Source organism: Dasypus novemcinctus, chromosome 21 (genome assembly GCF_030445035.2).
Source record: "Dasypus novemcinctus isolate mDasNov1 chromosome 21, mDasNov1.1.hap2, whole genome shotgun sequence".
Classification (NCBI taxonomy): domain Eukaryota; kingdom Metazoa; phylum Chordata; class Mammalia; order Cingulata; family Dasypodidae; genus Dasypus; species Dasypus novemcinctus.
Window position 1 is genome coordinate 31,052,674 of NC_080693.1, and position 19,744 is coordinate 31,072,417.

General features: G+C 54.5%; 1 protein-coding gene across 1 annotated transcript; it reads left to right on the plus strand.

Moving 5' to 3' along the window:
• The first annotated feature begins 1,792 nt into the window (after positions 1–1,792).
• On the plus strand, positions 1,793–16,744 carry CCDC92B (coiled-coil domain containing 92B). Its single transcript, XM_012518240.4, has 4 exons — positions 1,793–1,880; positions 10,198–10,350; positions 13,961–14,008; positions 16,131–16,744. The coding sequence occupies exons 2-4, from the start codon at positions 10,221–10,223 to the stop codon at positions 16,742–16,744; spliced, it is 792 nt and encodes a 263-aa protein (XP_012373694.1). The 5' UTR covers positions 1,793–1,880; positions 10,198–10,220.
• Positions 16,745–19,744: the final 3,000 nt, after the last annotated feature.

A 19,744-nucleotide genomic window follows, 5' to 3' on the forward strand; every position in this document is an offset into this window, starting at 1 on the left:
GAGGCTAAGGCTTGCCCAAAAGTACCCAGCTAGAAAATGATAGAACTGGGATCAGAATCCAGATCTTCAGGCTCCTTCATACCACATCCCCTTGGAGGAGACTAAACATACCTTTCATTCTTCTTACAAATATTTCAGACAGTTGAGGGCATGTGGATGGTTCAGCAGAACTCATGCACCTGCTGGAGACACACACAGAGTGGAATGGGTGGGGATATGGCCCAAGGAACTAGGAAGCAGGGCGGGTTGGCCCTTGTGCTCCTTCCCCATGGATTTCCTAAGATGAGGTGAAGAGGGGTTAGAAGTTAAAGTTGCTACAGGGTGGGATTTAAGGGTCTTCAAACAGAATACAAGCCCCACTGCCTGTCAAGTCACTGAAAATAGTCATTCCATCAACTCTTTGAGACTTAGAGTCTCTCAAGAGCAGCTAATGCTTTTATTCATTGACGCCCAAATCCTGGAAAGCCTTCGAAATTGACTGAGGAGGGTAGAGAAGAATGGGTGCCATAGAGAGAATGTGGGGTGCCTTTGAGGTCTATGAGTTGCTGTGACCCTTCCTCCCCCAAGACCTACGCAACAGATGCTGAAATCTTCCGGTTCTGGAGACAAAGGTGAAAGGCTGGGGCTTCCTGGAAATTTGGCCCAAGAGGGCTGGGCAGGGAGTATTTGCCTGGCAATGGAATGAGACAAACTAGACCATTCCTTGTGACTGAACCCTCTGAGACTCTTCTTCCAGTCCCCCAAGACAAGGGTGGGATGACTTACCCAGAGGGAGCGCTGAGCCACCTGCCACTCACACAAATGCCACTTGGCTCCTTGCATCTGTGTCAGGCACTGTTCTAAGTGCTGTACATATATTAGTGTATTTAATTCCTACAACAACCAGATCTCGCGAGCTACATAAACCATCATTACCCTCGTTTTACAAGGCCCAGGGAGAAGGAAAGTATCAGTGGAGCAGAATTAGAAGCCAAGCGGCCATACTCCAGCAGCCTCCCATGTTCAATGAAAACGAATCAACACCAAAGACTCGCTCTTGCTCTGGAGTTTATTAGAATTTATAAAAGATATTCCTTTGGCTCTTGGAACCTTCACGCGAGTGAGAAAGGGAGAGTCCTTATCAACTGGAGCCCAGAGAGGTAATGGGACTCACCCAAGGTCACACAGCTAAGTGAAAGGTCTCAGGCAGCTTTGCTGCCGACTGGGCAGGGCGCAGGTTTCCCGGTTTCCTGGGGGGTGGCCAGCCCGCCCCCACTCCATCCTTCCCAAGGCCTGTAGACGGCACTGTCACTCCTGGCGACCTTGGGGGCCGCCGGAGGGCGGAGCACATCACGGCCTGCCCGCCTGGGCGCTGTCCGCGGTGCTGATCCGCCCGCTGCGCCCTTGTTCGCCAAGTCGCCGGCGGGTTTCCCGGCTTTCCCTTCCAGCTCTCGGCCAAAGGCAGCTCCGCCAGTTGGGCAGCCCTCTGGGGTCCTGAGGACCTGTTCCTGGGGCTCCCGGGGTTCCCCCTCCCCCGACAGTGCGCCGCCAGCCTCCCCTCCCCCAGCCCCGCCCACGGTCCCTCCCCGCCAAGCCCCGGTCCCTCCCCTCCCCCTTATCTCTCCCGCCCCCCTCCCCCCTTCGGCTCGTTCGCCAGTTCCGGTCACGTTGCTGGGTGTTTACGCCTCGAGCCCGCCCCGGAGTCCCCCCTCGGCGCCCCGGAGCCCCCCGAATCCCCGGCCCGTCCGCCCCGCAGCCTCGCAGCAGCTGATGGCGCCGCAGCCGGGGCGGGCGCTGCGGAACCCGAGGCGCAGCTAGCGCGGGGGACAGAGCGCCTCTCCCCACCCAGCTCAGCCGGGACCCAGGGCCCCACCGGCCCGTCCCTCCCTCAGGTCCCCAAGGTAAGGAGGCCCGTGGGCTTGTGGGGAGGGGGACACCGGGGTGGTCCCGTGTGGGCAGCCGCGCGGCCGGAGCTCTAGCTCCCCCGGGAGGGCTGGCCGGGGCTGGGCACCGCAGCGCGCAAGAGGCGGACAGGACCCGCGGGCGTCTGGCAGAAGTTGTCCTCTGCCGCCCGGACCAGGGCCCTGCCGGTCCCTGCCAGCAAGTCCAGAGGGTCCCGAGGCGGAACCCCCACCCCCTCCCGCCGCCTCCCACGATACACACTTTGCTTCTGCCCGCCTTTCCCCTCCTCTTTCGTACCTCTTTCCCACCACCCTGCTCCGGGAGAGATACTCCAGGCGGAATCAGGGCAGGATGCCCAGACGGAAAGGGTGGGGGGCTCCAGTTTCCCCATGCTCCCTACTCCCATGCGCCTAGGTCCTCAGCCTTGCTGAAGCTGGGGGTGCTGGGATCTTCGGTGAGGAGGGGAGAGCCCTAGCCAAAGGATACTGGGGGAAAAGAGAGGGGCCCAGGAAAGGAGAGCTCCACAGACCCCTGGGGAAAGTGGTTCCACCCCTGGCCAAGTGGTCCCACCTTGGAGACAGAGTCCCAGATATTTGTCAAGGGCTGACTCCTTGTTCCCACCTCAGTCCCCAAGACAGCCAAGGACTGGGGGGGGGGGGGGGAGGAATTATAATTATTTTTTAATTCATGTACTTACTTGTTCCTGTGGTTCCCAGTAAGGCTTAACTCATTCTCCGTTTCCCCTGCATTCATCCTGTGCCTGCTCCAGGCAAAAGACTCCTAGAGACAAAGCCCTGCCCTCAGGAAGCTTATGGCTTAGATTAGAAGCCTAACTCACAGCTGCTCACTGGTGCTCTCTCTCTCTCTCTCACACATACACACACACACACAGAGTGAAGTGTGATACACAGAATGTGATGTGAGCTGCCACCCAGATTCCAGCAAACTGCCTGGGGAGCACAGAGGCAGGAGAGAGCAATTCCAGCTTGGTGGGCGACCAGGGAAGGCTTCCTGAGGAAGGTAGATCTGAGCAGGGGTGAGTCAGATGTCAGCAGACAGAGGTAGGGTAGAGCGTATTAAGAGAGGGGATGTCCATGGGCACAGGGAGAGTTTGTCATGGGAGCAGCAAGAGGTAGAATCCATAAGAGGAGACAATCGGACTACAAATATGGGCTGCATTTTGACGGTAAAGGGTCTCTGGGGTGAGCAGTGATGAGTGCCCAGTTGCCAGGCACTGTAGTTGTGTGTATCAGGCAAATTATTTAGCCTCTCTGAGCCCTATTTCTTCATCTCTGGAGTGACTATAATAATAGAACCTTCAATGTAGGGTTGTAAAGATAAATGAAGTAATATATGTAAACTGCTTAGAAGAGGGATAAAGATTAAGCAAAGTAAAGAACATACTAATTCATTTGCTTATTCATTTATTACTGTGCTTGTCCCATCCAATACATCTGCCCTGACTGTAAGAATGGAATAAAAATAGGTTTGACATTCTCCTTGAAACAAGAAGGCATACTTAAAGAATTGTAACGAAATGTGGGTATTGAGTGGTCAGAACAGGACAAAGATATTTGATGACTCGATAAATATTTTCAAAAAGAAAAATGCTAAGAAAGAAATTGGAGCTAGGACAAGAGAAGTGGCCAAGGAGTGGGGATGGGGGGTGGCAGACAATGCCAACTCCATGCCAGCAGAAAGCAAGAGACCTGAGTTCTGGTTCTTTCTCAGCCATCTCATCTGCCTGAGGGAGAAATGGGGGCAGCAGAGGTCAGGGGACATTAGGTAGACTAGAGAGCTGGGATTTATGTACCCTAGGTGGAGACTGGACTATGAAAGTGGTTTCTGTTGACAAGCAGAAGCCTTTTCTCCAGTAAAGTTGTATGCACAAACCCATCCTATAAAAGAGGGAAAAAAAGCAAAGCCTTCAGCCCCACTCTTTATCCCCAACCCCTTTAGCATGATGGAAAATGTCCAGTTTTAAAAACTGTCACCAAGGGAAAAAAACATGGATGGTGGTTCACAGTTTATAGAGTTAATTCCAAGCACCCCTCTGCAGAACTCTGGAGACTCCATGGAGCAAAGTTTGAAAACCACCGATAGAGATGATCTGAAGCCCTCTGAGCCCTTCATGCCATGATTCTGCCCTTTCTATGGGCCTTCCAACCTTAAGAACTATAATTCTTCAAACCAAATATATATGTGGACAACTAGAATTGGGAAAGGGGGAAGAACTACAATTTCCCACTTCCCAAGGCAGTTACAGGCAGATAACCAAGAAGGAGAGTGGGTCCAAGCAGAAGAAGAGGTCACTTTCAGGGTTCCTGAGCAGGTTCTTGAGCCTGACCCCCTCTCTGTGCCCACCTACCCGAAGGGTGAAAATATCTGTAATTTTCACAGACATGAGAGATGTGGCCAAAGTACTTGGAATTAACTCTGTAAATTGTGAATCCAGGTTCTTTTTTTTTTTTCTTGGCGACAATTTTTTCAAATGGACTTTTTTCACCAAGATAGAAAATTAAAGGAAGAACTGGGAACACCAGAGAAGGTGGGAAGCAGAAGAAATGCAGGCCCTGAGGTGGTCAGGACAGTGGACAGAGGCAAATGACCCCCTTGGCTGACAGCTGACCTGGGAGGCCGGGCATCTTGGGTTGCATGGGAAGAGAAGGTGGAGCTCATGGCTTCAGCTCCCGTCACTGGCCTGGACCAAGTCCTCAGGCACGAGCTTCTGAAGCTGGCAGGTTCCAGCCCTGCATTTCTGATCCGAAAACCTGACATTTTCTTGGCTGGGGCCTTCTGAAGTGCTTGCAAGTCCCCAGCCACGCCGAGAGATTGGCACTGTCCTTGTTTCCCCCTTCCCCCCTCTATCCCCCACCCTCTCCCAAACAAACTAAACAATAATGTCTAAGAAAGAATATTTGCCAAGATCGTGTGTGACCCAAATTTCTACCCCGAGAAGAGCAGCCTGCCTATTTGGAAGCAAACACGCGAGTCCTTCTGGGAAGGCCCAGAAAACAGCTGCTTGGCTCAGCCTCCCACCGTGGCCAACGTCCAGTCTCCAGGGCTGTCGGAAAGGGCTTTCACTCTTCAGAAACATTTGCATCTACGCAGCTGGGAGCAGACATTTTCTCTCTTCGTCCTAAGCACAGGCTCACACATCTGCATCCTCCCAGGTACACACACTGCAGGCACACAGCCCCCATAACAGAAGAGAGGAGGCCCCAGGTTCATACACAAACCCCGCTCACACATATGCACGCACCCCACACGCGCTCATTCCTTGAAGCAGACACACAGTCGCAGGCACATGCGCAGACACACAGGGCCACACATCCCACATAGGCATACAACAGCACGGACATTTAGCTCCCCTGTTTCTCCTGAGTTACGCAGTATATTCCCCTCCCTGCTAGCCACCCGTTTTTCCCCTGCTTGAGGCCTCTTGGGCATGTCAAATATGACCTGTCCCAGTCTTGATCTTACCCTTCCTGTAAATCTGGTTCGCCCTCAGTCTACTGAATCCACAAGTCCACTCACTCACGCATTCTACACATGTTAAAGGTGCCAGATATGACGCTAGGTACTGGGGAACAGAAAGAAAAAAAACAAAGTCCTTGATCTTCTGTAGCCAGCAGGTTGGCAGGGGAAACAGACAATAAACAAAAATGTAATATATTCACCTAGTAATAAATTCATTGAAAAAAAAATAATGCAGTTTAACGAGTGGAGAATGACAAAGGATTCTGTTTTAAATAGCCTGGTCAGGGAAGGGCCCCAGGCAGGTCACAATTAAACAGAGCCCTAATAAGGTGAGGGAATGGACCAGGAGGACATCTTGGCAAAGGGCATGCTTGGTAGTGGGGACGTCATGTACAAAGTCCCTGAGGCAGGAGCATGCGTGGCATGTTCAGGAAACAGCAGGGCCGCTAACGTGGCTGGAGTGGAGCCAGCCACGGGGAGAAGAGCAGATGAGGGCAGAAAGGGAGCAAGGGCCAGATTGAAGATCTGGTAAGAACCTTGGGCTTGGTTCTAAGTGTGAAGAGAAGCCGGTGGGGCTTTTGAGTGGTGAAAAGGTAGACACAGTCAACCCTCTCTTTGTTAAAGGAACTCTGGCAGCTGCAAGGAGATTGGTTTCCTGGGCTGCTGTAACACAGTACCACAAACTGGGTGGCTTAAAACAACAGAAATTGACTCTCTCACAGTTCAGGAGGCCAGGAGTCCAAACTCCAGGAGTCGGCAGAGTTGGTTCCTTCCGGAGTCCTGAGGGCGCGTCCGTGCCATGCCTCTCGCCTGGCTTCTGGTGGCTGCCGGCAATCCTGGGCATCCTTGGCTTGCAGATGCGTCGCCCCAGTCTCTGCCTCCGCCTTCACATCGCTGTCTGTCCTTTCCATGGGCTCTTGTCATTTGGCTTTAGGGCTCACCTTATTCCAACACAAACCCACCTCGGCATTCTTACCTTAATTATATCTGCAAAGCACCTTTTTCCAAATAAGGTCACTTGCACAGCTTCTGGGTAGATGTATCAGGTGAGCAGTTAGGGGCTACCACAAGAGTACACGAGAGGGGTGGTCATAGCTGGGAAAAGGGTGAGAGCAAGGGAGATAGCAAGAAGTAACTGGATGTAGGGTATTTTTGAAGGTAGAGTCAACAGGAATTCCAGATGGATTGCCTGTGGGATATAAAAAGAAGAGTCAAAGATAACTCCCAAGTTTTGGCCTAAACAACTACATGAATAGGCCAAAAGCAGCACCCTTTACTGGGCTGGCAAGCAGTGGACAAAAGCAGGTTTGTAGGAGGGAAGGCAAGAGTTCAGTACGGGGACTTAAAAGTTTAAGGAACCTATTAGACATCCAAATAGAAGAGGTAGGTAGCCAGCCTGATCTTCAGGAGAGTCAAGTTTAGGGGACAGCGGCTTATAAATAGCATTTGCAGCCATGAGGTTGGATGAGATCACCTAAGAAGTGATTCTAGATGGAGAAGAGGCCCAATGTGAAAGAGAAGGAAATAGGGAAGATCAAGCACAAGTACTTCATACTCAAGTTGCTCAACTCAGAAAACTGGGAGTTGTCCCATTAATCCCCCTCGCATCACCATGACCTCATCAAATCCATCCCCATGGGTTGCCGATTCCACCTCCAAAATACACTGGAACATCTCTCCATCTTCATCGTCATCGTCATCGTCTGGCCCAAGGCACCATGATGTCTCACCTTGACCCCTGCTGCCTCCTCACACTAACTCTACACCCACCAGTCTGTACTCCCCACGGCTGCCACACACAGTGATCTGTTTAAAATGCAAATAATATCATACTCCTCCCTTACTTAAAATCTATTAATAACTTTCCGATTCACCTAGGATTAACCCACAATTCTTAACACGGTTTACAAGAGCCTGTGTAATCCTCCCCTTGCTAATCTCACATCTCATGACCCTTCCCCAATACCTCCCCAGCAGTAGCAGTGTCTCAGCTCTTTAAACAGATCCTGTGGAGCACTGAGCACAAGGCCTGGCACACAGTAGGCACTCAATAAATATAAGCTACCATTATTATCACTTAGTTCTTTCCCACCTCTGGGCCTTTACAGAGGCTGTTCCCTGTTTGGAATATTTTTCCTTTTCCTTTCTTTTTTTTTTTTTGCTAAGTAACAAACTGCCACAAACATAGCTGGGCTTAAAATAATATATAAATTGATTTTCTCATTTCTAAGAGCCAGGAGTCTGGGTACATTTTAGCTTGGTCCTCTCTTCAGGGTCTCACACTGCTGGAATCAAAGTGTTAGGAGGCTGCATCCTCATTTGAAAGCTCAGTCAGGGAAAGGTCAATTCAGGTGGCTAGCAGAAATTATCTCCTGGCAGTCATAGAACTGATGTCCCCGTTGTCCTGCTAGCTGTTGGCCAGGGACCATTCTCAGCTCCTAGAGGCTGCTCCCCGGTCCTTGCCATGGGACCCCTCCAGAGGCTTTCTTGCAACACTGCAGCTTACCTCTGCAGGGCCAGCCGCAGAATTTCTCTCCCGTTTTAGAGCACGTTCTCACCTGCTTAGGTCAGGCCCACCCAGAGGAAGTTCTCTGTTGATTACACTCAAAGTCAACACTCAAAGTCAACTGATCTGGGACCTTAACTAGAGCTGCAAAATCCTGCCATCTCTGTCCTATAACGTAATCACAGAAGCGAAATGCATCGTGTTCCCAGTCCCACCCACGCTCCAGGGGAGGAATTCTACAACAGGGTATGTACACCACAGGCCAGGAATCTTGGGGACCGCAGTAGAGTTCTACCTACCACAGGGTCTAAACTTAAAGTCACTTCCTCCAAGAGACCTTCCCTGACCCCAAATCTAATCTAGGTTCCCTGTTCTAATCTTTCACATTACCCTGGAGGTTTCCTTCCTGACATTTATCCCAGTTTATAATTATATGCTTATTTGCATTATTATTTTGTTGCTTGATGTATTACTTGTTTGTTTTACTTATTGGTTTGATGTCGCTCTCCTCACTGTCCTGTGGCTCCATGAGAGCAGGGACTTTGTTTTGCTCATCCCTGCATCTCTCATGCCCAGCCCATTGCTTAGCAATAGCAGCCCAGTGAATGAATGAATGAACAAATGAGCAAATCAAGACAAGGATTAACCTCCTCACAAAGAGAAGGGATGTAGCATTTACTGAGCCAGGTCCTGTGCTAAGTACTTTACCGTTTTCATCTCCTTTAATCCTCACAACTACCCTGGGACACAATTTCTGTGTAGCTCCATTTTACAGAGACTCAGAGAGGTTAACTTGCTTGCCCAAAGTCACACAGCAGGTAAGTGAAAGTCAGGATTCAAATCTAGGGCTGTTCCCAGTGTAAATATCAAGAAGCTTCTTTGGAGTCCAAAGACTTGGTTGGAGATTCGGGTCTGCCACCATTTACCAGCCAGGTAAACTGCCCCAAGTCCCTTCAGCTCTCTGAGTCTCCGTTTCTTTGTTTGTGAAATGGGGTATAGAATACGTAGTGAAGGGTGGTTGACAGAAGTAAGCTAATGTGGATAAAGTTCCTTGCATGTAGCATAAGGTAAAAGTCAACAAAGGCAGGGATTCCTATGGGCCAAAGGGCTACCCTCTGCTGAAATGAAAGTCCTTTTCGGTTGGATTAAGAGAGCCAGGGGCTGCCAGGGTAGGGGGCACAGAGTGGGGAGCCAAGGAGTATGAGGCTGTCAGGTGGTCTCTGCTTGATGTGGTCCTACAAATGAAAATCTCAATTTGCTGAGACTTAGACGGAAGCCGGTCTGGAGGCGATCATTTGCTGATCATAACCGTCTGTCAACCAGTCTTCCTTCTATTGCCCAGGACTCATGGGACGGGTGGAGGCAGGTCCTTCAAAACCCTACGGAGGCCCTGGCAAAGACTGCCTCAGCTCTGGGCCTCTCTGCCCTCTCCCTCCTGCCTTTGCCCTCTGCCCATGCTCCAGGGCCCTAATGGTCACAGAAAGGCTCGCTGGGAAAGGACCAGGGAAGGGACAGTGGGAAAGCCAGGTCTCCTCAGGAATGCTGATCTGGATTCAGGGATGCATCCTTCCCTCCGCTGGTGTCTTAAGCTTGTGCCACGGGATTCACTGCATGGCCCTACCACCTTCTCCCCATCCCTCCTAGGAAAAAATGACTCCACCACCTGCCTCCAGCCCACAGTCTCAGTGTTAGTAGATATTCATCAGATCCGCCTTCTCTGTGGCTGCAGAACTGGGAGAAGCCAGAGCCCTGGGCTGGGGTCAGGTCAGAGAAATGGCGTTGAAACTGGGGAGTGTTGTGCTCACAGTACCATGCTGTCTTACCACCTGGTGGTCGCCCTTTACTGGATGCTTAGGGGATGTCAGAGCCAGAAGAGACCTCAGGGCTTCTCTACTCCACAATGCCCTCCTTTACCCATGAGAAAACGGAACGCCCAGAAAGGGAAAGGGCTTGCCCAAAGCCACACAGCTAGCTGGGAGGCAGGCTAGAACCCACGTCCTCTGTCTCTCTTTTCTGACTTGGCTATCCCGTACTTTTGCCTCTCTGAGAAGGAAAGGAGGCTAAAGTTACACTGGGCCAGGGGACTGAAGCCGTGTCCCCCTGGGCATCTGGTTCCTCATCTGTTGGATGGGAGTAATTAGACTTCTCTGCCAACACGCCCACCTGTTCACGGAGCTTCAGTGAGTAAATGGAGGGGAAACGAGAGCAGTGGCAGATTCGTCTACCTTGTGGCAGCCAGCCCTCAGAGTGGAGGAGCCTACGAAGGATATGACGGTGGAGCAGTGGAGATGGGTCCAGAATATGTGGGTTCACCTTGCCGTCTTCCCCAGGTGTGGCCTAGGCCTGGGTTGCCATGGATACCGTGTCCCTAGAGCATCAGATCCAGAGCGTGCAACGCCACATCAGCTTCCTGAAAAAGGAGCAGATGGCCCTGCTGCGAGACCTGCACCTGGAAATCCTGAGGCTGCAGAAACGCTGCTCAGGTGAGGCCAGGAGGGATGGCTGGGGGCTGGGGGAGGTGTGACTGTCAAGGTCACAGTCGCTGTCTCTCATGGGGTAAGCCTCCCAACAGCCCTGCGAGGTGGGTGTTCGTTACTCTCTTTCTGGATGGGGAGGTGAAGAGAAGAGTTTCAGGGCAACTGGACCTGGTTGGGAACCGAAGGATGCCTGGGAGCCAGTCCCTGAGGATTCCTGCCCTTTTCTAATAAATGTTCATGGAGCACCTCCCAGCCTTCAAGAAGCCTTATGTCTAGTTGGGGAAAGACATACGCCACCAGGTAATACTAAGATACAGCAGAAAATAAAGAGGACAGAGCAGAGAGTTCAAGGGCAAGATCACGTCCAGCTTGAGGATTGAGTGATGGAGGAAGAGACCAGGCCACCAAAGCTCCCAAGAAAGAGGGACTATTTCAGCTCCCTGAAGGAGGGGAGGATTTAGACAGGAAGAGATACTAGCAGATAGGGGTGGAGAAATCATTTCATACGAAAGGAACAGCACGGCAAAGGCCAGGAGACCCTAGAAGCTAGTGACAAGTTCTATCTGACTGGATAAAACTGTAATTAAAGGGAACTGGTGAGAAACAGAGCTGGAACCAGATCATGGAAGGCCATACCCGGATAGTCGGGAGTGTGGCCTGTCCTCCTGGGTTGTGGGAAGCCGCTGAGGGTTTTGAGCAGCAGAGCGCCGCTCAATCAGCCTTAAGACACTCAGTCTGGCTGTTGCATGGAAGATTGATTGGAAGGAGAAGGAGGCAGGGAGACTAGGGACAGGAGTGATGAAATGGTTCAGGGGGCGAGATGGAGACAGGATGGAACTGGGAGGACCAGTGGAGGCAGATTGAGGAAACAGGATTGGGCAACTGATTGGATTTGTGAGCAGGGCAGAGCAAGGGGCCAAAGATGAAGCTAAATCCCAGGGCTGGCCTTCATTCTTGGACCTCAGGCCTCAGCCACCTGGGCCTTTCAGAGGCTTGTCTCTGGCCCAAGTGCTCATCCAAGCCGAGTCCCCAGGTACAGGCTCGAGAGCCAGCGCCTCGCAGAATGTCTCAGGTAGGAGGGCCCAACCTCTTCATTATACAACAGCTAAACTGAGGCCCTAACAGACTCACCTGCTGTCAGTGGCAGGGCCAGCTTAGAACCCAGAGCTCCAGACTTCCAGTACCATGTGCCTTTGCTGCTTTCCAGCTTCCTGCCCATAGGAGGTTCCCCATTCCCCAGAGGGAAACCGAGGCTCAGAGATTTGGAGTGACCTGCCTGACGTGGCCAATAATCCTGACCCTTGGCCACTGCCACCTCCTCTGGCTCCACGTAGAGGTCCAGCTGTCACCTCCCACAGCCAGGCTCTCCCAAAGACTGGACGGCTGCAAGGCCAGCCCAGAGGTCAGGGATGGCCCACTCTGACTCACCCCTGCCCGATGCCTTTTTTTCTTTGCAATAACATTAAAGGAAGATTGGGGCACGGGAACTCTCTAATCGTATAGCTCTTTCTTGGATTCCTTTTTGCTTTGTGGAAATTCCAAGGACCTGGGCTCAGGCTGCGACCCAGGATCCCAAGAGAGTGTAACAAACGGGACCAGAGGGTACTCGACCCCACCAACCTCCTCAGAGGGGAGTGGGCCTGCAGCCTCTTGATTACTGATTAAGGAGATTTAAAAAAAAAAAGAAAAACCCACAAAAATATCTACTCCTGACTGGGCTGGAGCAGCCGCCCTTGGGGCTGAAATGACTAAATGAGATCCTCCCTCAAAGGGGTAGGGGAGTGAGGACGAGAAGGGAGGAAGCCTGAAGGAGGATGGGAGAGGAGAGGGGCTGGTGTAGGAGCCCGGGGAAAGGGCTGCCTGGAAAGCCTGCCTGAGATGGGGGAGGACTCAGAATTAAGGGGCTCGAGGGGAGGGAGGGTGCATTCTGCATGACAACCACCACCACTCCTGTTTTTGGAGCTGATTCAGACCTGGGTAGAGCCCTCTGTTAATTTTTTCTAAGTTAATCTTTTTTTTTTTTTTCAAGGAGGTACCAGGGATTGAACCCAGGACCTCATATGTGGGAGGCAGGCACTCAACCACCAAGCTACATCTGCTCCCCTCTAAGTTAATCTTGACAACAGCCCCTTCTGGGGCAGGTGCTATTTTGTTCCCATTTTCCAGATAAGAAAACTGAGGCTCAGAGAGGCCAGTGCCTCTGATCTCATAGCTTGCTCATATAAACCATGGGGTCTCTGGTTGGAAGATGGATGCACAGGGAGATTCGATGGTTGGGGGAGTGGAGTGCACTGAGATTCTATCTCCCCACCCCAACCCCACCCCACCCCTGCCCCTAACTCCTGGCCTCATCTGGTTATGGGCTTAGGAGGAATCAGCCCATGGGGAGTTAGTGGCAGAGCCACAGTCCCTGGGGCTACGTCCCTGAACCTAGTCCAGGGTCCCTTGGGCCAGACTGCAGGGACCTGGAGGTGGGGCCGCGGGAGTCCCAGGAAGGCCCGGGGCGTGAAGCCATAGGCATCCTCCCGGGGCCCTGGGGAGGAGGTTCAGGCTCCAGTCACAGCAAAAGGCTCAGGTACCAGGGCTCTGTGTCCCCTAGCAACAATTGCCCTCCCCAGGGAAGGAACCTCTAGCCAAGCCCCTGGATTTGAGAAGAGGCAGAGGGCCCGTCAGGCTAGGCTCCCTAGGGTGCTGGCTGGTAGCCCCAGAGATGTGCTGCCTACTCCTCCCAGGTTCATACCTTCTCACTTGGGGTTGCATCTTTGCAGGACCCTCCCTCACAGGCAGAGGGGCCTCCTGGGCTCCCGCCTACGCCCCCTGGACTTGGGGAGGTGGGGGTGAAGCTGGAAAAATGGTCAACTGAGCTGAGGGCTGGGATGTTCTGGGCACTAAGGCACGGCGGCTTGACCACCAGGCAGGCAGAGGGAGGGTCGGGCCGGGCCCGGGAGGAAACTGGGCTGGCCCACCCCGCCCCCTCAGCTCCAAGCCGAGTGGCGATGCAGGTTTCCCATCACCAGGTGGCGCTATCCTCCTGGAAGTCCCTCTCCCTGCCGGACAGCCCGCCCTTCCCTTGTGCAATCTGGGGAGACCAGGGTGCAGGCTGATGTTAAGAAAATAGCAGAGGCACAGCTGTATGGACTGTTAAAATAGTGAAACGCAGCTGTTCAGGTTGGTAAATAGCCACTGCCCTGAGCAGCCTCGGACTCTCTACCCTGGGTACACCTACCTTCTGCCACCCACCAGCTAAATACTACAGGACCATTGCCCTCTCAGCCGGGGACTCCAGAACTGTTCTGATTCTTACCCCAATGCTAGCTGTAAAATATTTGCATATCACCCCTGGGATGAGGAAACACTTCCCCAGCCCGCCCCCACCAGCCAGACTTCTCAGTTCGGCGCCTGAGGCTAGCAAACCCAGGCCTGAGCTGCGGCAAGCCTGCCTCAAGCTGAGCCTTGGACGGGTCTCGTCATTGCCTCCCCTCTCTGGCTGCAGGAAAACAGGCGTGGGGGATGGTTTCGCTCGTTTCTAAGGATCCTTATTGCCCCTTTTGCTGAGCTATGATTCTCAGGTCACAAACACACACACACAACTGCCGATTCTTTTCTCTTCCCCCAGAACTGACCCATGACCTGGAGATGAGAGAGGTGCAAACTCACCAGCAAGGTAAGAGCAGGACACTGGTGGGAGTGCCCCAGGGCCCTGACAGGTCTCATTTTCCCCACCCCTTAGGAGGAGTCAAGTCTTCCCACTCCCTGACCTAGGCTTGGGGACAGCCACTCCTTGGGAGCAGAGTCCAGGCTGGATGCCAGCGTCACTTGCACACCCGGCAGGGAACGACCTGCACCCACCATGCAGGGTGCCCCGTAGCCATACTTCTGCCTACAGTGGGGAAATGAAAGCAGGAAGGAGATGGCCGTGTGGTTTACTTCCATCGGCTCACTGAATTCCTCTCTGCACCCCACTTCCTCAATCCTTCCCACCGTGGCACGAGTGAGTCCCACAGTCAGTGTTCACACCCTCCAAGAGGCCGAGTGTTGAGCCATAACATACTGTTAATAAGGAGTCCTTGCCTTCAAGAAACTTAGCCTAGATGAAGACAAAAGCATACACACACGTTAGCAAAACCTGTTTTACCAAAGTATGGCTTCTTGCCATTGTAGCAATTCCACTTAAGTATTTGTTTACAGAATATGACTTCACTCATGAACTGGAGTGGGGCATTTGTACTGTTGGGATCTTAATCACCAGATTACAGGTTCTCTGAGAACCAGGACTGGGTTTTACCTATTGTCTCCACAGTACAAGGCACGTTACCTAACATGGAAAGGGACTTGGTAACTGCTTAATTAGGAACAAGTCACAGAAGTAGTGTTTCTTGGTGGGGAGGGTTCTTAAGAATGGACTCCCAAAAAAAAAAAAACGAATGGACTCCCTGCCATATTGATGTGTTGCTTATTGATCAAAAGCTACATGACCAACAGTTGGGGACTGGGGTGGCTGGGAGTTTAAGCTACAAACTATTTTGTGTATTCCTGCACAAAGATCAGCTAGGGGTCATCTAAACACTTATGGACTTGAACTAATGCTGCCCACTTCTGTAAGTGGCAACTGTGGGCAACTGCTTGGTGCCTGGGTGTTTGGAGCAAGGGGCACCTATCCCAGACACCAGGTAAGCTTTCACCTCACCTCCTGTCCCACCTCTGAAAGTGCTTTGGGGGTCACCTGCGCTCAGGCCAACACCCAGGGTCCTGCTTTTCTCTTCTTCTTGGTGGACAAGAACTCTCTTTCCTTGTCCTCCTACCACTTGTGGATTTCCGTGTCCTTTTCAGGGTCACCTTCTAACTCTTGCAGTTACCTGTACCCCTATACTCACACATGCCAAGCCCCCAGATGTGGTCTCTGACATCGTGGAGGCAGAGCTTCTCAATGCTGACTGGGCAATAGAAGCTTCTGGGAAGATTTAAGAAGTATCAGTTTCCAGGTCCACCCTCCAGAGATTCTAACTCAGTTGGTTTCGCTTAGGGTCCAGGAAGCAGTGTTTTCTAAAGCTCTCTGGGTGATTTCAAATATATAGCCAGGGTAGATATTCACTGTTGTGGGCAAAGGCAGACAATACACAAGTGAACAAAAACTGCAAAATGGTATAAGTATTCTATGAGGTGCTAGAACTGATATTCCAGGGACTTCTTTCAATATAGTGGTGGAATCTCCTAGGATGGCCCGGCCAGTCTCCAGCTGCAGGGCACACTCGGGGTACACTCCCAGTTGTTTCAGCCCCTGCCTTGCCGTGGCTCTCCAGCCGCCAGGCTTCTGCACAAGCGGTTCCCTCTGCTGAATCACCCTCCCCTGCTTTTTCCTCGAGAAGCCTTCCCTGATAAGGTCTGATAGCACCGTTTTACTGCTTTCTGGCATTTGGAAATCTCCTATTTGTTTGTAACTGTTCACTATCTCTGTCCCATTACTCTGTAAGCTTCATGAAGCCTGATTTATTACCCACCATATCCCCAGGGCTTAACACCGTGCTCTTATCGTTGTGAAACCCACAAGGGTCGCAGCAGGCCAACTTTCTGAGGGTTTTACGTTTAAGCCCAAACCCAAAGAATTAGAGCAGAGCGCATGGGCAGGGGCAAGAGCCCTGAAGAAGGCGGGCCACTGTGGACGCTGGAGCCCACGTTCAGGTCGCGTGGCCGGGAGGCGTAGGGCTTTGTTAAAAGTCCCGGTGAGCGGCGCAGCTTCTGTTCCAAGCCAGGCGGGGCCCATCACCTCTCCCCTCTGCCCCTTCTAGAGGCGGAGTCCCGGGAGCTGGAGTCCAAGTGCCGAGAGCTGGAGTCGCAGCTGGCAGCGCGGGCTGCGGCCAACGCCGAGCTGCGGCGGGAGGTGGCGCAGCGCGAGGCGCTGGTGTCGGCCCTGCGCTGCAGCCTGCGCGCCGAGGAGCGCCGCTTCCTGGAGGAGCTGCGCCGCCGCAGCCATCGCGCCACCGTGCTGGGCACCGAGCTGCAGAAGCACACCGAGGCGGCCGCCTACCTCTCCTGCCAGCTGCACGCGGCGCGCCAGAGACTGCAGGCCCCGCGCCCGGGCCCCGGCGCCGCCGCCGAGCCCCGGCCCCGCCGGCGCGCCCCGCGGGCCCGTCGCCCGCCCGCCGCCGCGGAGGCCGCCGCCAAGGGCCCCGGCCGGGACTGGGCCGCCTGGGACCGCGCGGCCGGCACCCTGGACGACGTCGACCCCATGCCCGACCCCGCGCTCTTTCTCTACGCCCGGAGGCCCCCGCGGCCCAGCGGCCGCAGCCCGCGCCAACCGCCTCCCCAGGAGCCCCCGGACCTCGCCGGTTCGCAGCCCGGGCCCTGCCGGAGCCCGCCCGCCGCGCCCAGCCCGCCCAGTGCGCCCGGGGACCCGGAGTAGGTGCGGGGCTGGCGGGGGTGGGGTGGGCTGGGGTGGGGAGGAGGGTCGGTTCGGACCCCGCCGGGGACGCAGCTCGGGCCGGGCAGTCAGGCCCGGGGGGGCTGAGGGCGGCGGGCTCCTCCTCCTTCTGCGAGCGGGCGGAGGCCTCCCCAGCTCCTCCCCCCGCCTCGAACCGCACCCGCCTTTTGTATTTCCCAACGTTTCCGAGCTTCGAGCTCTCCAGTCCCCACGAGGGAGCGCCTGCGCGGGCCTGAGCGATTGCACCTTTTTCGTGGAGAGGACTCGCAGTGCCGAGCGTTGTGTCGTCCCCACCCCACCACGGGGAGAGGAGGGGGGAATGCCCTGCCGCGGGAAAGCTGACAATCGTTTGCCGGCGGGGGCGGGGAGGCTGCGCCGGCCTACGGAGAGGAACGCACGGTGACACTTGGCACCCCTAAGTCCTCGCAACTCCTCCTCCCAGGCTCCCCCAGACGCACGCGGCCGCCCTTCCCGCTACGCCTTCGTCCTCGGTGGAGAGGCGGGCGGGAGCCGGAGCTGGGCCCCTGACTCCGAAGCCGGCTCCCTACCGACCCCAGAGACAGGTCCTTGCAGATGAGCACCAAACAGTTCAGCAGACGCCCTAGAGCCCCTGGTGGGGGCGAGCGGCCTGATAGAACTTTTAGCTTCTGGAAGGTAGCAACCTAGCCCCTTGGAGAGGATTACAGAATGGGTTCGGGGATGAACGCTGTCTCCAGCTCAGTTCTCTGTGCCTCTGCTCTGGAGGAACCGGCTGTCCCCCGGAGCAGGTGGACTGAGAGCTTGGAGGCTGCCCCGGGGACTTTGCTGGTCCTGTTTATTGGTGCTAATTTTGCCCAGCTTCCTAATCAGCTGGCTGCACCCAGGGGCGGGAGGGCCTGGCTTCGCAACTGGCCGTTATTGATAGAGGTCCTGGCTTGCTGGTGGGGGGGCGGGCAGCGCAGGCTCGTTCCCAGCCTTTCGTCCACTTTGGGGATACCCCAGTCCTATGAGAACCTGCCAGTGGTGGGGTCTCAGTGGCTCAGCCTAGATCTGGGAGTGGAAACCTGGAAGGAGGACTCCCCCACCTCGCAACTCCCTCACACCCCACCTCCCCGCTCACTACCAAAGGCAGGAAGTGCAGTTCTGGTCCCTCCCAGTGCCCCACTGCATGTCCAGCCTAGAAAGACAGACAGTGACTGCAGCCCCCACGCCATGGTCCTGCGTCTGGTCCCAAGTGCCTGTGAGGTCCTCAGGGGCTGAGGGAGGAGCGGAGCAGGGGGAGGCCTTTGCCTCACTCTCAAACACCCCATCCGGGCAGGTCGGACCCTGGCCCGGGTCACAGGGAGGGCAGGGCACAGTCATTCTCTAGGGGATTTGAACCCTTCTCCCATCACAGCCCGGTTATTGCAGGGAGTAGAAAACTGGCAGGAACCAGAAACAGCACACTCCCAACCCGGCCCGCTTGCAGCTCCCTCCCAGCTGCCCCCCTCCAGGGCTGCTGAGGCCACTGAGCAATAACCAGGCCTGGCCTGGGGGTGTCCAGCTATTGGGATTCAGAAGGCCAAGGTGGGGGCAGCCTGGGGACAGACAGTGCTCTCCAGTCACGGGCTGTAGCTGTGCCCTGGAGTCCTTGCCCTGCCCACACACCCCCACCTTCTCCCCAGTTCTCTATGGATGTGCCTCTCTGCCTTCCGGTCTGTATCTCTCCCCATATCCCTCATTTTGTCACCCTACCTTCCAGAATCTACACGAATAGGTCTCCTTCTTCTCTTTTGGCTGCAATTACTCAAAAGAGCCCAGAGGATTGTGGGAAGGAAGGTAAAGGGTCCCTTTCCAGAGGAAACTGCCCAGACCCTCATCTCCCACACCATACTTTTGGGGTGAACAGGGTGTCTTGGTTATGTCATTTCTAAAGCAGAGATGATGAAGTACTTTATCCACCCACCCAGCCACCCACTAAAAGCCATAGCTATGCCTGCCTGGCCTCCCCCCAGCGCCAAAGCAATAGCCTCTTCCCTCTTCCCTCCTGGATCCCCAGAGTGTTCAGCTGGAGACCCCACGACACCCCTGCCCCAGGGGCCCTCCAGCGGCCTGCTGGCCTCCCCCCAGGTAACCCCATCCACACCTCCCAACTCCTGTCCCTCTTCCAGCAACCGGAAGGAATGACTCTTAATTGTTTGGGGAGGGCTTAGAGGTCCCCCAGAGAAGGGGCTGAGTACAAGCTGGGGTGGCTGATTGGCGGAATCTCAGTTGAGGTGTTGGGGGGCCTAGGAAAGAAATAACACAAGCTGGGGGAGGGGCCGAGGCAGATAGAGGGTTCTGATCTTAACAGAAATTCCCCCTTCCTGGAAATCATGGGATAAAGACTTCTCCCACCCTCCCCGCCACCAGGTTTGAAGTGGAACTCTCAGTGTCCAGCCCTTGGCTCAAAGCTGCTCAGCCTGAGGGCCTGAAACACACCCTGCCCTCAGCTTCTGGTCATCACCCTCCCCCAGTCTGCCTGGGGGACCTACCTGGCTCAAGGAAAGGAACCCCCTGCAATGTCTGGATATCTGGGTGACTGTGAAGGGCAGGATTGCTTTTCCTCCCACCTCCTTCCCCCTCCCCTCTTCACTGCTGCACAAATCCCCAAGGTGGGGAGGGGAGTGTGTGTGTGTGTGTGTGTGTGTGTGTGTGTGTGTTGACTTGGGCACGCAGAGGCCCAAGTGGGAACTCCAGCCCCACTCCAACTGTGGACAGACCAGGAAGGAGAGCAGCGGGTGGGGGGCCCTCCATCCATGTTCTGGAAACCAGCCAGGGCACGCGCTGCAGCGTGAGGCTCGGGACCCCTAACCCTAATAGCCAACCCACAGTGGCCTGCAGTTTTGGGGACCAGTCGGGGTCAAAATGGGGTAGCCCTTCCCCACACAAGCGGCAGAACAGAGGCTGTGGTGGACAGGAAGCCAAGCAGGAGTGGAGCAGGGACCTCTAGTACCCTCTCTTGCTGGGGTGCCAGCCTTGAAT

What these genes read in the sequence shown, in the direction of transcription:
- CCDC92B (XM_012518240.4), top strand. Translation starts at nt 10,221, where the DNA reads ATGGATACCGTGTCCCTAGAGCATCAGATCCAGAGCGTGCAACGCCAC. An exon ending in GCTGCAGAAACGCTGCTCAG is followed by an intron (nt 10,351 to 13,960) that starts GTGAGGCCAGGA and finishes CTCTTCCCCCAG; the next exon opens with AACTGACCCATGACCTGGAG. An exon ending in GGTGCAAACTCACCAGCAAG is followed by an intron (nt 14,009 to 16,130) that starts GTAAGAGCAGGA and finishes TGCCCCTTCTAG; the next exon opens with AGGCGGAGTCCCGGGAGCTG.